Source organism: Orycteropus afer, unplaced genomic scaffold (assembly GCF_000298275.1).
Source record: "Orycteropus afer afer isolate SDZICR_OR568_19922 unplaced genomic scaffold, OryAfe1.0 scaffold00119, whole genome shotgun sequence".
NCBI classification, from domain to species: Eukaryota; Metazoa; Chordata; class Mammalia; order Tubulidentata; family Orycteropodidae; genus Orycteropus; species Orycteropus afer.
Genome location: NW_006921706.1, coordinates 8654979 through 8672344, shown reverse-complemented (window position 1 = coordinate 8672344; position 17366 = coordinate 8654979). Strand labels below are relative to the sequence as shown.

General features: G+C 38.9%; 1 protein-coding gene across 1 annotated transcript; it reads left to right on the top strand.

Moving 5' to 3' along the window:
* Positions 1–7080: 7080 nt before the first annotated feature.
* C1GALT1 (core 1 synthase, glycoprotein-N-acetylgalactosamine 3-beta-galactosyltransferase 1) lies at positions 7081–16921 on the top strand. Its single transcript, XM_007944082.2, has 3 exons — positions 7081–7318; positions 11486–12153; positions 16718–16921. Exons 1-3 carry the CDS (start codon positions 7099–7101, stop codon positions 16919–16921), a joined length of 1092 nt encoding a protein of 363 aa, XP_007942273.1. The 5' UTR covers positions 7081–7098.
* Positions 16922–17366: the final 445 nt, after the last annotated feature.

The window sequence follows — 17366 nt, the reverse complement described above, 5'->3', positions numbered from 1 at the left end:
GTCGGCCGCTGCCGCCTTGGCTGCTGCTGCCCGGGTATGATCTGGGCGGCAGCGGGCGACCTCGGCTAGCGGACCGAGAACCTCTGCGGCTGCTGAGAGGAGCGACCGTCGCCGGACCTGTGTCATCACTCTCTCCGCCCCCAGGAGGGGCGAGAGGGAGCTGCCGCTAATGTCAGGTACGGCCGGCGGAGGCGCCCTCAGACTGCGGGTCCAAGGTCTAGGCTCCCCTCGCCCGCTCCCTTTCGAGAGAGAGAGAGAGAGAGAGAGAGAGAGAGAGAGAGAGAGAGAGAGTGTGTGTGTGTGTTTTGAGGGTGCGGGAAGAGTGTGGAGGGTGGAACCAAACCTCTGGCTCTGCCAAACAGGTGTCTAGGGTCGGAGCCGGGGCGGAGGGCATACGGGCTCCTGAGGGAGGCACAGGGTACTTCCTGCTCCCCGCGCCACAGCGAGCTGCCGTGGGGGCCGCGTGCCCACCCAGCCCCTATTTCGTTGACATGTAGCGGCTGCCTGGTCTTGGGTGTTTTTTTGCTTGCACTCGCGCACTGGCGTCGAGTAGCGGCGGTGAGGCGCGAGCTGCGCTCAGAGGTCCACTTAGCGGTCTTATCCCGCTGCTCCCCCATCGTGAGTCCTCCCGGGCCGCCTCCTGACCTGCGGGGCCGGCGGGACTCGCCGCTCTTGCGTCTGGCACCTTTCCCGACAGCCGCGGGGCTGCCGCGTCGCCCCAGCGCCCAGCGAGCGGGAGATTTCCAGAAGTGCCCGGGGACTTGTTTCTGGCTTGCTCGGATCATCAGGTTTGTCGCTGGCGCCTTTTTTTTTTTTTTTCCCTGCTGCTGCTTTTTCCCCTAAGTTCCTTTTCTGATGATAGAGTGAAAGAGCCAGGTGTGTTTGGGCATTTGCGACTTGAACCGGGAGGGGAAGAGTTTTCTTTCATCTCACATCTTTTCCTCACCTCTCCCCCACTCCTCAAAGTGTGCCGGCATTAGTAGGTGTTCATAAATTGTTCATACAGCTTTGAATTTGGGTAAATAGTGTACTCTTAAAAGATAACCGTAATAAGGAGAGGTTTTGTTCTTTCCGTAAGTCGCAGTAGGCTCGACGGCAATGAGTTTGGCTTGGATTTAGCCCTTGCCCTCTTCATACTATTTTAGAAAGTGTGGGGTAGGGGTGGGGGGGAAGGGGCACATTCGGGAAAAGTTGACCAAACGTACAATCTGTTTGTTATAAATATTGCAGTACTTCCTTTTAACGCTTTTAAGATGACAAGTATTATGCCAACCATGAATTGATTTTATTTATGAAATAAATAGTTATAAAGTTAGAACTTTAATACATCAGAGGCCAATGTGTAAGGGACAGATATATGTTCACTTACTGAAAATTGGACAAGCTCTGTCTGGTGCCAGAAAAAAGTGTTGTGCATAATTTCATGTTGTTTAGTTTGGGTGTAAGTTTAGACAGTGGGAATATGAGCTTTTTAGAAATTATTTAAATGGCAACTTCCCATAATTTTATCAGGTAAATGTTAAAGTGAGCCTTATGCACACGATACTATAAGTACAAGTATTGTATATAGTAAAGTATACTTATTTTGTTTTCTACCAGCTTTAGTATGTTGAAGGAGCCCTGGTGGCACAATGCTTAACGCTTGGCTGTCAACCAAAAGGTTGGCGGTTCTAACCCACCAGCGCTGTCTTGTATGGTCTCCATGAGTCAAAATCAACTCGCTGGCACTGTTTGTTTTTGGTTAGTACTTTGATGTACAAGTTAAGTGAATATGAAGTTTCAAGTTACCAAACAGTTAACTATAGTCACCATATGTTAAGTAAAACAGTGTTTTAGTAAGGAAGTATGACTCATTTAAAATTCTTCATAAGAAAATAGTATGGTTTTACAGTAGTGCTTGTGGCAAACTATTAAATGCTTATGTTAAATTTGTCTGGAATTTGTGTCTCTGTAGCTTTTTACATAGGACTCAGCATTTTAAAATATCCTGTGGTTCCTATCCATTTAGAAATGGTTATGCTTTTTTTTTTTTTTTTTTTAAGGCTATACAAGTATATATTTTGACAAAGTTTAATATCTAGAAATTCTTAGAATTTTATCACAAACTTACATAAGGATACATATAACTAATTCATTGTTCACCTAATCATATAAATACTGAAGTGTTTCACTTAGCATGTTATCTCCTATTTGTACATTGATTTGTGCTCACTAAGGTAAAGATTGCATTTTACAGTTTATAAACCATAATAATTTCTTTGTGTGGTGAAATCACTGATTGGAATTCTTGTGACAGTACAGCTATAAATAAACATTTAATAGAAAATGGGCAACTGATTGCAGAAATTCAATTCAAATGCACTTAAAATTTTAAGCATTCCAGTACAGCCATCTTACTTTAAAAAGGTTTGTTCAGATTTGAATAAAAAGACTGGTATATAAACTATAGCAAGGCTGAAAAAAAGGTATGGCAAAATTATTTTTATCCAAAATTTAGTAAGATCCAGGTCATTCTTTTAAAAGAACTGGGGGGGGGGGGAGCTGTTATTGTTCCATAAAAAGGAAACAGGATTTTACGTTAAAATCTGGTTAGAAAAAGAATCCTAGTATATACTTAAAATATTAATTTTTCACTTTGAGCTTAATTCAAATAACTGAGGAAAGAATACATGCCAAAATGTGTAATGTGTGAAAATAGTAAATGTCCCTCTGAGAAGAAAATGTAAAGAAGCTTTTATTTGTGAGCTTGAGAAACCGTTATGTGAGAGAAACCAAAAAGAAAATCTGAATAAATTATCTTACACCTGTAGTAAATGCTGCCTTACACATCATTGGAGGACAGGAGAGGGATTAGTGAATTAAGAAGATTCTGAAACAGGAAACTTGATTAAAATACAATGAAAGCTACATATTAAAGCGCATTTATACTGATGGAAACTGGATAATAGGCAGCTTTGAAATGATAAACTATTGGTTGTGGTTGTTTGCATACTTGGTCATTTAATTTATCTTATACCAAACCCAGGAGGTCTGGTGGCATAGTGCCTAAGGCATTTGACTGCTAACCAGAAGGCTAGTGGTTCAAACCCACCAGCCACTCCTTGGAAGGAAGGTTAGGCAATCTACTTCCATAGTGATACTGGCTCAGAAACCCAAGGAGAGGTCGCTGTAAGTCGGATCTGACTCGACAGCAGTGTTTTGCATTTTGTTATTTTTGTTTGTACCAAAGCCATTGATGTCAATGGATTGACTCATAGTGATCCTATAGGACAGGGTAGAACTGCTCCATAGGGTTTCCAAGTCTGTAAATCTTTATGGAGGCATATTGGCACATTTTTCTCCAGCACAGAAGCTGGTGGGTTCAAACTTTTCAGTTAGCTGCTGAGCACTTAAGCATTGCGCCACCAGGGTTCCTCTTTATCTTATGTAGGTTTCCCCTGCTATCTGAAGGTTGGAGTGTTCTTGTGAAACCTTTCATAAGCTGAAATGGCATAAAGTGAAGATTCACTGAAGATTAATGGTAACTACTATTAATTGATACGGGAAAATTTTTCAAGCATTCCCAGACCTGAAAAAAAATAATCTACCAAATCATAATACATAAAACCTAAAATAATACTACATATAGGGTTCACAGACACAGTTCAAAAACTGGTGGCTTGATGCTGAGTGTAGTTCCCAGGAAAAGAGCTTGGCGACAACACTTATTGAGCATATGCACTTCCTCTTTAATGGCTTGATACTGAACGCTGAATGCTAGTTTTGCTTTTTGCAAAAGTGAAAATTCTTTTCAAATTTCTTTTGGTTAGTGAAAATAGGTATTAATGTAGGTGTAAAGCGAGCTTTTGAAAAGTGGGTAATATGTGTATAGTGTTCAGTAAGATGGGGCAATCTACTTCCGTAGTGATACTGCCTCGGAAACCCAAGGAGAGGTGACTATGAATCGAGTCCAACTCGACGGCACATGACAAAAGTGGGAGCAGAGTGGGTGATTCTAGATCATTCAGATATCTGAACACTTACTATGTACCAGGCATTAGCAGTACAGCAGTGAGCAAATGGACAGAAATGTCCACTTGGAGTTTACTTTTGATAGCATTGATTCTCAAAGTGTGACCTACGAAACCATCACCTGGGTACTTGCTGTGTTGTTGTTTTGTGCCGTTGAGTTGGATCCGACTCACAGCAACCCCTTGGATTTCCGAGGTGGTATCACTACAGAAGTAGATTGACCAACCTTCCTTCCAAGGAGTGGCTGGTAGGTTTGAGCTGCCAGCCTTCTGGTTAGCAGTCAAGTGCCTTAGGCACTACACTGTCAGAGCTGCCAATTTTCATGCTCTGAAAACACTTTTAATAAGCCTTCTAGGTGATTCTGGTGCATACTTGAGTTTAAGAATCACTAATCAAGATGGAGAAAAAAAAACAATAAACAGGATATGTTCGATTTACAATATATCAGCTGTTGATTGATGCTATAGGGAAGACCCACTGAAAAGTAAGAGACCTGAAGGAGTTAGAGAGTGACACTTGTGACTGGTTGTGATGTGTTCCCAACAGAGCTAGAATACAGCAAGGAAAGCAGATAGTATCAGATTTTATCCAGTAAAATTGCTGTGTTCATTTATTGTTGACTTGCAAAAGCACCAGATATTAGGAGGAAAAATCTGAAAGGAGTGTGGGTAGGAGGCCAGATTAGGTGAAAATTACCTTCAAGGTTTTGTATTCCTTTCAGTGACATGGGAAGGCACTTGACTAGAGAGAGGGTTTTGAGCAAATGAGTGATGTGATCTAAGTTTTAAAAGGAAGGATTACTTTGGCTACTTGTCAAAATAGACTGAAGAAGGAAATTAAGTTTTTTTCCTCTCACTTGGGTTACCTCAATCACTGTTTCCTTTCTCAAAGGCAACTAATGTTACAGCTAGTCTTTATGGATTCTTCTATATATTATAAATTAATTTTAACAAGTTAATGGAATGGATCTGAACCAGGCCAATTTGCTCCCCTCCCCCCAGCAGGGGATATTTGGCCCTGGTGGTACAATAGTTTAAACATTTGACTGAAAACTGAAATTTGGTTTGTACCCATCAGCTGCTCTGCAGGAGAAAGATGTGGCAGTCTGCATCTGTAAAGGTTACAGCCTCAGGAATTCTATAGGGCAGTTCTACTTTGTCCTGCAGGGTTGCTGTGAGTCGAAATTGACTCAGTGACAGTGCGTTGCTGGTTTGGAAACATTTTTAGCTGTCACACCTGGGGAGTCCTGATGCTACTGACATCTGCAGTTCCCACAACAAAGAATTATCCAGCTCAAAATGTCATTGTACTGAGATTGAAAACCCTAGCTTAATGGGACTTACAAAGGTTGGGGTACAGATGGTGATGGGAAGAGGGTGTTGTAGGTGAGAAGACAGTAGGAAGAGAGGTGCCAACTGCATAGGGACATTTAGGGAACTATAGATAATTCAGGATTGCTGGAGCATAAATTATTAGGCATGGAGTAGCAAAAGATGAAGCTAGAAACTGGGAGAGCCTCCGTACCTGTATATCATGTTAATTAAAGGTGCTTCATTTTTGTCTTGTAGGCAATAAGGATCCATAGAAGGATTTATAGGGTAGCATAGTCAATTTCAACTTTTTATTTTAGATAGGTCAACTGGTGACAGAATGGAAATGAGTTGAGGAGAGACAACACTTGAGGTAGGGAGGGAGACAAGTTACATATCACAGTATACAAGTAATAGAAATAGGAGAAGATTGATAAAACAAATATTTAGGAAACGAAATTGGACTTGGTAATTGAATGTTGGTGAGGGTCAGGGGAGGATGAAAGATATCTCCCTGATTTCTAGCTTAGATAATCAGATGGCTCCAATTGAAATGGGAATCCACTGGTGAGTAATTTAGGTGATCACTCAGCAAGGGGAGCAGGTTTAAGGGCATAACATAATGATTCACTTTTGGACATGTTGAATTTGAGATGCCTGTGGTCCAGGTAAGGAGCTGTGGTGGCATAGTGATTAAAGCATTCATTGCTAACCCAAAGGTCAGTGGTTCTAACTCACTAGTTGCTTTGTGGGAGAAAGCTGAGGCAGTCTGCTTCTATAAAGATTTACAGCCTTAGAAACCTATGAGGTCAGTTCTACTCTGTCCTGCAGGATTGCTGTGAGTTGAGATCTACTCTGTGGCAGTGGGTTTGCTTTTGATTTGGATGGTCCAGATAAGGAGTGCTGGTGATGCAATGGTTAAGCACTTGGCTGTTAACTACAGGGTGGGTTTTTGAATCCACCAGCTGCTCCACTGGAAAAAGATTTGGGAATCTGCTTCCATAAAGATTTACAGCCTTGGAAACCCTATGGAGCAGTTCTACTCTTGTCAAATAGGTTTGTTAGAAGTTGGAATAGACTTGATGGCAGTGGGTGGGGTATGATCTGGGTCACTGTGAGTTGAGTTCAACTCAGTGGTATTGGGTTGGGTTTGGTTTCTTTGGATGGTTCGAGTGAGGCGCCCTGGTGGCACAGTGGTTAAAGAGCTTGCTGCTAACCTAGCTGCTTCCTGGCAAAAAGATGTGACAGTCTGCTTCCATAAAAATTTACAGCCTTGGAAACCCCATGATGTAGTTCTACTCTGTCTTATAGGTCACTATGAGTTGAAATTGATTTGACAGTGAGTTTGGTTTTGGTTCTATGGTCCAGGTGGAAATGTAGGCATTTATGTATATTAGTCTGAAACCTGGATTAGTCTGGAAAGAAACGTTCTCTTATATGGAGGGAATTGAATTAACTACCAGTGTAACTGAAAGGTCCCTGGGTGGTTCAAATGGTTAACATACTGGGCTGTGAAATCAAAAGGTTGGAGATTTGAGTCCACCCAGAGGCACTTCGGAAGAAAGGCCTGTGATCTAGTTCCAAAATATCAGCCGTTGAAAAACTATATGGAGCTCAGTTCTACTCTGAAACACCATGGGGTTGCCATGAGTAGGAATCAACTCTACTGCAACTGGTTGTAACTAAGTTACTACATTTTATTCTTGCTATATAGATTGCTTTATTATTTTATATCATCCTGCTAATTTTTTTTCTTACAGAAATACACTTTCGGGAAATGGCCTCTAAATCTTGGCTGAATTTTTTAACATTCCTCTGTGGATCAGCAATCGGATTTTTTTTATGTTCTCAGCTCTTTAGTATTTTGTTTGGAGAACAGGGTGACACCCAACCTAGTATTCTTCATAATGATCCCCATGCTAGGCATTCAGATGATAACGGACATAATCATCTGGAAGGACAGATGAACTTCAATGCCGATGCCAGCCAACATACAGGTATGGTTACGTTATTAAGGAGTAAACACAAACAGTATTTCAGTCTGTGAAAGTATTGGGAGAATTAGAAAAAGTTATTTGAATTTTGTGATATAACTGTCTATACTCAAGAAGTATGTAAATTTTAATTTATATTTTTATGAGTAGCTAATATAACCAATCTTTTATCCTTTTGAGAGGCTTAAAGAACAGGGAAGTAGAAAGCTGAGGATGTGTTATAATGACTGTTTTCTCTCACCTCCTAATCTCTGACCAGATTTTCTCAGTTGAATCCTCTTTGTGCCCCTTAAATGTTGTTTTTCTCCAAGCTTCTTTGCTTTACCAATCAATCCCATTTGTCACTCAATTCTAACGGTTCTACTTCTTTACCATTTCAAGTCTGCCTGTCCTCCAAATCCGCACTGCAGTTCCCTTATTTAGGCCTACAGCTATTCCCATGTATCCGTACTGAACCTCACCATGCCTTTTGTCCTTTCTTCTGGCGAGCATCTACTCATTCAAAGAGCTACGTTCCCTTTCATCTCTTCCTTTTTTCTAGTAATCCTTGATGTCTCCCTTTTCTTCCCTACCCAAGCCCCCATCCTACTGTTCTATAGGATTTGTTGGTTTACTCTTTTCTTCTTCCTCAACACACTGAACCAAGGTACATTCCTCTATTATAGCATATCTTAGTATTTGGCAATTACTGGTTTGCACATCAGGCTCCCCCACGAGACTGAATTCCTCTGTAGCAGGAAATGTGTCTTACTCATTTTCTCACCTTCAGTGCCATGACATGCCTGGTACAAAGTAAGTAATGATTGAATAATTGAAAGTATAAGAAAGAGTTTTCTCCCAGACACTAGAAGTGGGGAGAAAGCTGTCTTTCTCTAAGTGAAACAGATTGAGGATTCCGGCATCCACCATTTTCCCTCTCCCTCCAGGGTGGGTTATATCTGTATAACTGGGTCATCCTCATAATCCTTACTATAGTGGAGCCCGTTGTTGTAGTTATTGTGTCGGTCTATCTCATTGAAGGGCTTCCCGTTCTTTGCTGACCCTCTACCAAGTATAAAGTATCTGGGCTGTGAATACTCTCTGACTGAAAACAGGATAATTTTGTCTGCTGTTGTCCTTTTAGAGTGTGGATTTTTGATATTCAGAGGAATCTGAGACTATATTCATGCTCTGCCCAAATACTTACTTCCTTTTTCTCCCTCTCAATCAATTAACTAAGTTTTTTTTTTTTTTTTTTTTTTAAGTTTATGCATCCACTTGTCTAGTCATCACAGGATTAAACTGTTGTAATTCACTGGTTGGCCTTAACTTTAAGGGTAGTCTTCCTCAAGATAGTGTTTGGAGCATTGTTAATCAAAGTGTGGTCTGCAGACCGTTGATCCACACGTTGTTACAGGTCCATGACAAATAAATATAGAAACCAGAAGGAAGTATTTAGCAACTTTTATGTTAATTTGACAAAGTAATTTTTTCTGAATCTATAAATTAATATAGAGTCATTTAAGCTTTATTCTAGTAATTCATTTTTATCATACTTTACAAAAGTATGTTAGGTGCCATTGAGTTGGCTCTGACTCTTAGTGACCCTATGCATAACAGAATGAAACACTGCCTGATCCTGGGCCATCCTCATAATCCTTACTATAGTTGAGACCGTTGTAGCTATTGTGTCGGTCTATCTCATTGAAGGGCTTCCCCTTCTTTGCTGACCCTCTACCAAGTATGATATCCTCTGGCAACTAGTCCTTTCTGACATGACCAAAGTAGGAGAGTCAAAGTCTTCTAAGGAGCAACTGTACTTCTTCCAAGACAGATTTGTTTATTCTTCTGGCAGTCCATAGTGTATTCAGTACTCTTTGCCAATACCACAATTCAAATGCATCAGTTCTTCTACAGTCTTCCTTATTCATTGTCCAGATCTCGCATGCATATGAGGCTACTGAAAATAGCTTGGGTCAGACACACTTTAGTCTCCAAAGTGACACTCATTAACACTTTAAAGAGATCTTTTGCAGCAGATTTGCCCAGTGCAATATGTCCTTTGATTTCTTGACTGCTGCTTCCACGGGTATGGATTGTGGGTCCAAGTAAAATGAAATCCTTGACAACGTCTATCTTTTCTCCATTTATCATGATACTGCTTCCTGGTCCACTTGTGAGGATTTTTGTTTTCTTTATGTTGAGGCGTAATCCATACTGAAGGTTGGAGTCTTGATCTTCATCAGTAGGTATGTCAAGTCTTCACTTTCAGCAGACATAGTTGTGTCATGAGTGTATCACAAGTTGTTGGTGAGCCTTCCTCTAATCCTCATGCAGGGTTCTTTATATAGTCCAGCTTCTTGGATTATTCAGATTGAATAAGTATGGTGAAAGGGTACAACCTTGACTCACCCCTTTCCAGATTTTAACCCAAGCAATATCCCTTTGTTCTGTTTAAAAGACTGTCTACGTACAGGTTCCTCATGAGCACAATTAAATGTTCTCACACTCCCATTCTTCTCAATGTTATCGAAAATTTGTGATGATCCACACAGTCAAATGCCTTTGCATAGTCAATAAAACACAGGTAAACATCTTTCTGGTATTCTTTGCTTTCAGCCAAGAGCCATCTGACATCAGTATTGATATCCCTTGTTCCATGTCCTCTTCTGAATCCAGCTTGAATTCTGGCAGTTCCCTGTCAGTATACTGCTGCAACCATCTTTTAATTTCAACAGAATTTTACTTGTGTGTGATATTAATGATATTCAGTAATTTCCACATTCTTTTGGAACCCCATTCTTTGGAATGGGAGCTCTGGTGGTGTAGTGCCTAAGGCAATTGACTGCTAACCAGAAGTCACTCCTTGGAAGATTAGGCAATCTACTTCTGTAGAGATACCACCTTGGAAACCCAAGGAGGGGCGCTATGAGTCAAATTGACTCCATGGCATTGAGTTTTTTTTTTTTTTTTTTTTTCCCTTTGCAATGGACACAAATATGTGTCTCTTCCAATTGATTGGCTAGGTAGCTGTCTTCCAGATTTTTTGGTATAGACAGATGAGCACTTCAAGTGTTGTATTTGTTGAAACGTCTCACTGGGTATTCCATCTCTTCCTAAGCCTTGTTTTTTGCCATTTCCTTCAGTACAGCTTAGACTTCTTGCTTCAGTACTGTCAGTTCTTGATCATATGCTACCTTCGGGAATGGTTGAACATTGACCAATTCTTTTTGGTACAGTGACTGTGTATTCCTTCCATCTTCTTTTGATGCTTCCTGCATTGTTCAGTATTTTGCCCATAGAATCCTTCAATATTATAATTTGAGGTTTGAATTTATTCTTCAGTTCTTTCAGTTTGAGAAATGCTGAGTGTGTTTTACCATTTTGGTTTTCTAATTTCAAGTCTTCGCACATTACATTATAATACTTTGTCTTCTCAAGCTGCCCTCTGAAATCTTCTGTTTAGATCATTTACTTCATGATTTCTTCCATTCACTTGAGCTACTCTCCACTCAAGAGCAAGTTTCAGAGTCTCTTCTGACACCCTATACAAAAGTATAGGTCCCTAATAGTATCTTTTATCCTTTGGTATGTGCTCCTTGTTTTTTAACAAACCCTGTTTTATACAGTCTTGAAAATGTCTCCCCTAAACTATGTTCTCTTTCTGCCACTTGAGCAGCATGTCCTTCCTGTCCTTCAGAAGCCCATTCAGAGCAGGGAGGAATTCCTGTCACTGTACTGTTGGGAACTTTCTTTTGGTAGGAAGTGAAAAGCGCAGGGTATTTAAAGCAATGCTTCAGGTGCATACAAATGACCGAGAATGCTTGTTAAAATGCAGAATATTGTTCAGTAAATCTGGAGTGGGGCCTGAGCTTCTGCATTTCTGGCAGACTCCCAGGTGGTGCCAGTGCTGTTCGGTCAATGAACTACGGTATGAGTAGTATGAATTTAAGCTGTAGTGACAACTCTTGTTAGAGTCAGTGATCTCCTGGATAAGATTGACATGAAACCAATAAATCAGAATGTCAGTTCATATTATGTGGAGTTTTGCTTTTTCCCAGATAAATCACTACTGATAGATGGGTAAATAGAAGAGGAGGTCTTTGAAATTGTTTAAGAAAATGTTTTCTTGGATATAATTTGGATTTTACATCTATTTTTATATACTTTGTTTTTATTTTTGTTTAATAGATGAGAACACAGACGTCTCTGAAAAACTCTATCAAAAAGTTAAAATTCTTTGCTGGGTAATGACAGGGCCTCAAAATCTAGAGAAAAAGGCCAAACATGTCAAAGCTACGTGGGCCCAGCGTTGTAATAAAGTTTTGTTTATGAGTTCTGAAGAAAATAAAGACTTCCCTACCGTGGGATTAAAAACTAAAGAAGGCAGAGACCAACTATACTGGAAAACAATTAAAGCTTTTCAGTATGTTCATGACCATTATTTAGAAGATGCTGACTGGTTTATGAAAGCAGATGATGATACATATGTTGTATTAGACAATTTGAGATGGCTTCTCTCAAAATATGACCCTGAAAAACCCATTTACTTTGGGAGAAGATTTAAGCCCTATGTAAAACAGGGCTATATGAGTGGAGGAGCAGGATATGTACTGAGCAAAGAAGCCTTAAAGAGATTTGTTGATGCATTTAAAACGGACAAATGTACACATAGTTCCTCCATCGAAGACTTAGCACTGGGGAGATGCATGGAAATTATAAATGTAGAAGCAGGAGATTCCAGAGATAGTACCGGCAAAGAAACTTTTCATCCCTTTGTACCGGAACACCACTTAATCAAAGGTTATTTACCCAAGACCTTTTGGTATTGGAATTATAACTATTATCCTCCTGTAGAGGTAAGTTTAGAAATTTTGTACCTGTATAAATATTTGATCTCATTTACGTGTTTTTTTAACCTCAAATAAGTATGTTTCTTTAGCACCAATGACTAGGAATTTCCTTTAGCTTTTTCATATAGACTAGCAGTATAGCACCAATGACTAGGAATTTCCTTTAGCTTTTTTATATAGACTAGCAGTATAGCAAAGTAGATGAGAACAAACACCTATAGGTAGCACTGTATGCTGGGCACTGAGAACAGAGTAGTAAACAAAGCTAAATTCCAGTTCTTTTGAACCTGCGTTCTAGTTGAGAAGCTATACAGTAAATAAGCAGAGTAGTCAGGATATATGATGTTAGGTAGTAGTGGGTGCCCTGAAGAAAAATAAAACCAGGCGAAAGATGGAAAGTGACCCAGAGTGGGTTAAACTGCTTTGGATGATCAACAAAGACCTTCTGTAAGGGTTGACTTGAGCAGAAACCTGAGTGAGGTTGGAGAGCAGGCTGTGTAAAGATCTAGGTAGAGGGTCTTCTGGTTACCAGGAACAACACATGAATAGACTTTGAAATTCAGAAAGACTTAAAGGTTGAGATCCTGCTTTCCTACTTAAAATTGAATGATCTTTTCTGGACAAAATTTGCTTAACTTCTATGCCTCGGGTTCCTCGTTTGTAAAATGGATATGATTTACCTACCTCATTCAGTGGATCATAGTGTAGTGCAGTGCCCATCACACAGCAATCAGTTACCATCAAGTTGATTCCAATTCACAGTGACCCCCATATATATCAGAGTAGAACTGCTCTATAGAGTTTTCAGTGGCTGAATTTTCAAAAGTAGATTGCCAGGCCTTTCTTCAGTTGTGCCTCTGGGAGGACTTGAACCTCTAACTTTTTGATGAGCAGCTGAGGACATTAACCATTTGCACCACCCAGGGACTCCCTGTCACTCAGTAAAGACTTAATAAACTTTAGATCTCGTTTGACACCTCAGCTTAAGTCTTTTATCTAATTTAAGTGGTTGTTGTTGTTATGTGCCGTCGAGTCAGACCCAACTCATAGCGACCCCTCCTTGGGTTTCCAAGGCAGTATCACCACAGAAGTAGATTTCCCAACCTTCCAAGGAGTGGCTGGTGGGTTGAACCACCAGCCTTCTGGTTAGCAGTCAAGTGCCTTAGGTACTACTTTATGAAATATTTCAGGTATACTGACAACCGTTGGAGAGTAATGTACTACCTTATGCCCACCACCCAGTTTTATCAAATATTAATCTTTTGCTACATTTGCTTTAGATTTTTTGAAAGAAAAAAATTGTAGATATAGTTGAGGTCTGTGATTCTTCCCCAAACCAGTTCCCTTACTGCCTTCTCCAAAGTTACCATGAATGTAGTATTTGTTATTATGTGTGAATGTATTATCATGAATGTAGTATTTTTCATTACTATCCATAGCTTTTTTTTTCCTACATTCTTTTGTATGCATAAAGAATAAATAGTATTGTTTTTTGGGTTTGAAAACTTTAAGTAAATTCTGTAATTTGCCCTTTCCACACATTGAGGTTTGCTAATGTTAATGTATATGTCTGCTTCACTAATTTAAACTGCTGTGTAATACCTAATGTATTATAATTTATTAATTCTCCTGCAGATACATATTTAGTAAGTTGTTACCTATTTTTCACCATTAAAGCATTGCTTCAGTGAATGTTTGAGTGAGATCAGAAATTATGAAACCTAGTTTTTAGATTCAGTTCTGTTATTGATTAATAATGCTTTTTCAGGCAAGTTGTTAGTTCTTTTTGACTTTTCTCTAGCCTTGAGATAGAAATAATACACTCAGTGTATCAACACTACCATTTTCTTCTTTCCTAGGCAGTATTTTCAAATTATTGTCTAGAACAGTGGTTCTCAACTGAAAGTGATCTTGACACCCCTATCCAGGGGACATTTACAGTGACTAGAGGCATTTTTGGTTGTCATTCCATTTGTTCCTCAGTTTTTTTTTTACATTAACTCTTACCCATCTGAAATGTATTGGTATATGGTCAACTAATTTTTCAGTACCATTTATGACTGATTGGAAATGACTCTTTTATCATGTAGTATATTCAACCAACCAGTTTCTGTGGCATCAGTTCTAACTCATGGTGACCCCATGTGTGTCAGTGGAACTCACTCTGAAAGACTTTGATTAGCTGATTTTTCAGAAGTAGATATCCAGGCCTTTCTTCCCAGGCACCTGTGGGTAGACTTGAACTCTGACCTTTCAGTTAGCAGCCAAGTACTTTAACTGCTTGCACCATTCAGGGATTCCTCATTACTTACAGTGGAAACTGTATCTGGGATTTCAGTTCAAACGTTTTGTTCTTGTCTTTGGTTTTGACCCAGCATCATGCTGTTTTCTTCATTTTGATTTTTAAAGTGATATGGGTCAATCCTTTTTTTTTTTTTTACAGTATTCCCTCCCCTCCCACCCCTAATAACCAACAAAGTTTCCTTCCATATGTAAACCTTTCCTTGACTTTTTACAATAATGAACTAACAATGCATTTGTCCTTCTGTGATATGTCACTCAGGATAACATCTTCCAAGTTCATCCATGTTGTGTGGTGTTTTGCAGATTCTACATTGTTCTTTAGTGTTGCATAGATTGACCCAGCATCATACTGTTTTAAATCTTGTAGCTTTATAATCTTTTTATTTATCTAAAAATGAGTGTGTATCCCTACCCCCTTTCAACTTGCCTCATTAATTCTTGTGTGTATCCTTCCTCCTAAACTCTTTAATTTAGGGGCACTGGACATTTTTGCCCTGTTGTCTTTTAGGTCACTTAGTAAGTGTTAAAAAGCAAAGATGTCACCTTGAGGACTAAAGTGCACCTTACCCAAGCCACGGTATTTTCAGTACCTCATATGTATGTGAAAGCTGAAAGACCAAAGAAGAGTTGAGGACTTTGAATTATGGTGTTAGTGAAGAATATTGAATATACTATGGACTAGAAAAATATTATGGATTTATTAGTTTAAATAAATATATTAAAATTAATTTTAACTAATTTTTTTTAACCTTTATGTAACTACTAGAAAATTTAAAACTTTATTATGTGGCTCATAATGGGTCTGTTGAAAAAAGCTGGTTAGGATAATAAATCAAATAATCTATATACTTTTCATATTTGTTCCTATTCTAATAAATATCCCCTAAAAGTGTAAGAAGTAGGCACCAGATAATTTTCTTATATATTTTTCCAAGGATCCCACATATCCATTGTTTGCTCCAAAGGAAAGATCAGCAAGGAAGGTAAAGAAAGTGCAGTGTACAATTTCCTGGTAATTTCATTGCATTGTAAGCTGCGTACTTGCAAACATGAATTATTAAATGTTCTGTAGGTCAAAGTGAATCCTCTCTGGGAACTTGCCAGATTCTCTGTCTCCCCCAGTCCTTGGAAAGATATCACATCCTGCTGTTTTGTTGGAGTCACGGGTGAAACGTTCTCCAGTTACCAGTCCTGAGCTCTGTATTCACTTTCTGATTGTTTAACTCCAGGACCAATCTACTCTTTTTCCGATTTCTTCTTTTTTGGCTATTTTTTTTTTGTTGTGTTTTAAACCTTTTCTTGTGCCAGTGCTTCTAGAAGTCTGTGAGAATTGTATAACTGTTGTTGGTTGCTGTCCACTTGATTCCAGCTCACCGTGACCTCATGTGTGCAGAGTAGAGCTACTGATTAGGTTTTTCAAAGCTTGACCTTTGAAATTGCCAGGCTGTCTTCTGAGGTGCCTCTGGATGAGTTCGAACCACCAACCTTTTGGCTGGTAGTGGAGCACTTAAACTGTTTGTACCACCTAGGAACTCTTTTTTTTTTTTTTTTTTTTTTAAGTTGGCCCTACTTAACTAAGATCCACCTGAATATAATTATTCTGCCAATCATAGCTTATAATCATAGCTAATATTTATTATAAACTAAACAAGGCCCCAGGCAGTTTACATACATCTTCTCTCTTAAGTAACCACTTTTCACAGATGGGGAAATTTAAACTAATCAAGATTAAGTAGCTTGCTATCAAGGTGTGTCATACTCCAGTAAGCAAAATTTGGATTCAAACAGGTCTGACTTCAGAACTTCCTCTCTTAAACACTATACTGTTTGAGTAATTGAAAAGTATGAAGTTGCAGACATAATGGGAAAACCTTTATAGTCACTGAGTGCTCTCTGAAGTTGGGTCAAACAAAAAATTACAATGAGAAAAGTATAAATAGAAAGCAGAACTTGGGAAAATAGAGCTTTATCCTTTGTATAGGTGCTCCTTTCATAGAAGTCTTAATTTTTTTCACCAGAATCACTAAAGAGCATATTATTTTGGTTAGAAATACTTTGGCAGTTGCATGTTTAGTTTCAAATCATTAGGACTTCTGAGAACTCTTGGTTTCTTCCACAAGTCTAATAAATTAGGTGCCTCTGCTTTACCTTACCAGTTTTAATGTTTGAGTTACTTTAAAATTACTCTTTTCTTTATTATTATGTGAATATTGCATGTTAACAGTGAATTGTTTGCTAATAATACCTGTTTCCGCTACTTTTTTAGGGTCCTGGTTGCTGTTCTGACCTTGCAGTTTCTTTTCACTATGTTGACCCTACAACTATGTATGAGTTAGAATACCTCATTTATCATCTTCGTCCATATGGTTATTTATACAGATATCAACCTGCCTTACCTGAGAATATATTAAAGGAAATAAGTGGACCATACAAAAATGAAAATTCAAAAGTAAAATTAGGAAACCCTTGAAAGAAAAACATGAACAGAAGTAAAATGTCTTACACTGCACTGAAGAAGGACTTCCATATTTCTGATACAGAACACTGGAATCCCAGTGGAACGTTGCATATTACAAATCTTTCATATGAGTGACTGTAAACTGAAGCTTTAAATGAGCTGTGAAGTCTGTTAAAATGTGTTTTTGATACAGTAATATATATATGTATATATATATGAAGAACTTTTGTCTTTTATGTGATGGCCAGCTTAAAGAAAAGAGGTTTTATTGCCTGTTCCTGACCACATGTATTATTGTCACTGAGAGAGAAACACAGTTAAATTTGCTAAAACTACACTATACCATATTAGTAATACACAGGATGTTAAACAGATCTGCCTTAAAGGAAATTTTAGGAGGAAATACTGTTTCTCAGTGTTATATATTCAAGATGGGAGTTTGTATTTGCAATATGAC

What these genes read in the sequence shown, in the direction of transcription:
- C1GALT1 (XM_007944082.2), top strand. Translation starts at nt 7,099, where the DNA reads ATGGCCTCTAAATCTTGGCTGAATTTTTTAACATTCCTCTGTGGATCA. An exon ending in CGATGCCAGCCAACATACAG is followed by an intron (nt 7,319 to 11,485) that starts GTATGGTTACGT and finishes TTTGTTTAATAG; the next exon opens with ATGAGAACACAGACGTCTCT. An exon ending in ACTATTATCCTCCTGTAGAG is followed by an intron (nt 12,154 to 16,717) that starts GTAAGTTTAGAA and finishes CTACTTTTTTAG; the next exon opens with GGTCCTGGTTGCTGTTCTGA.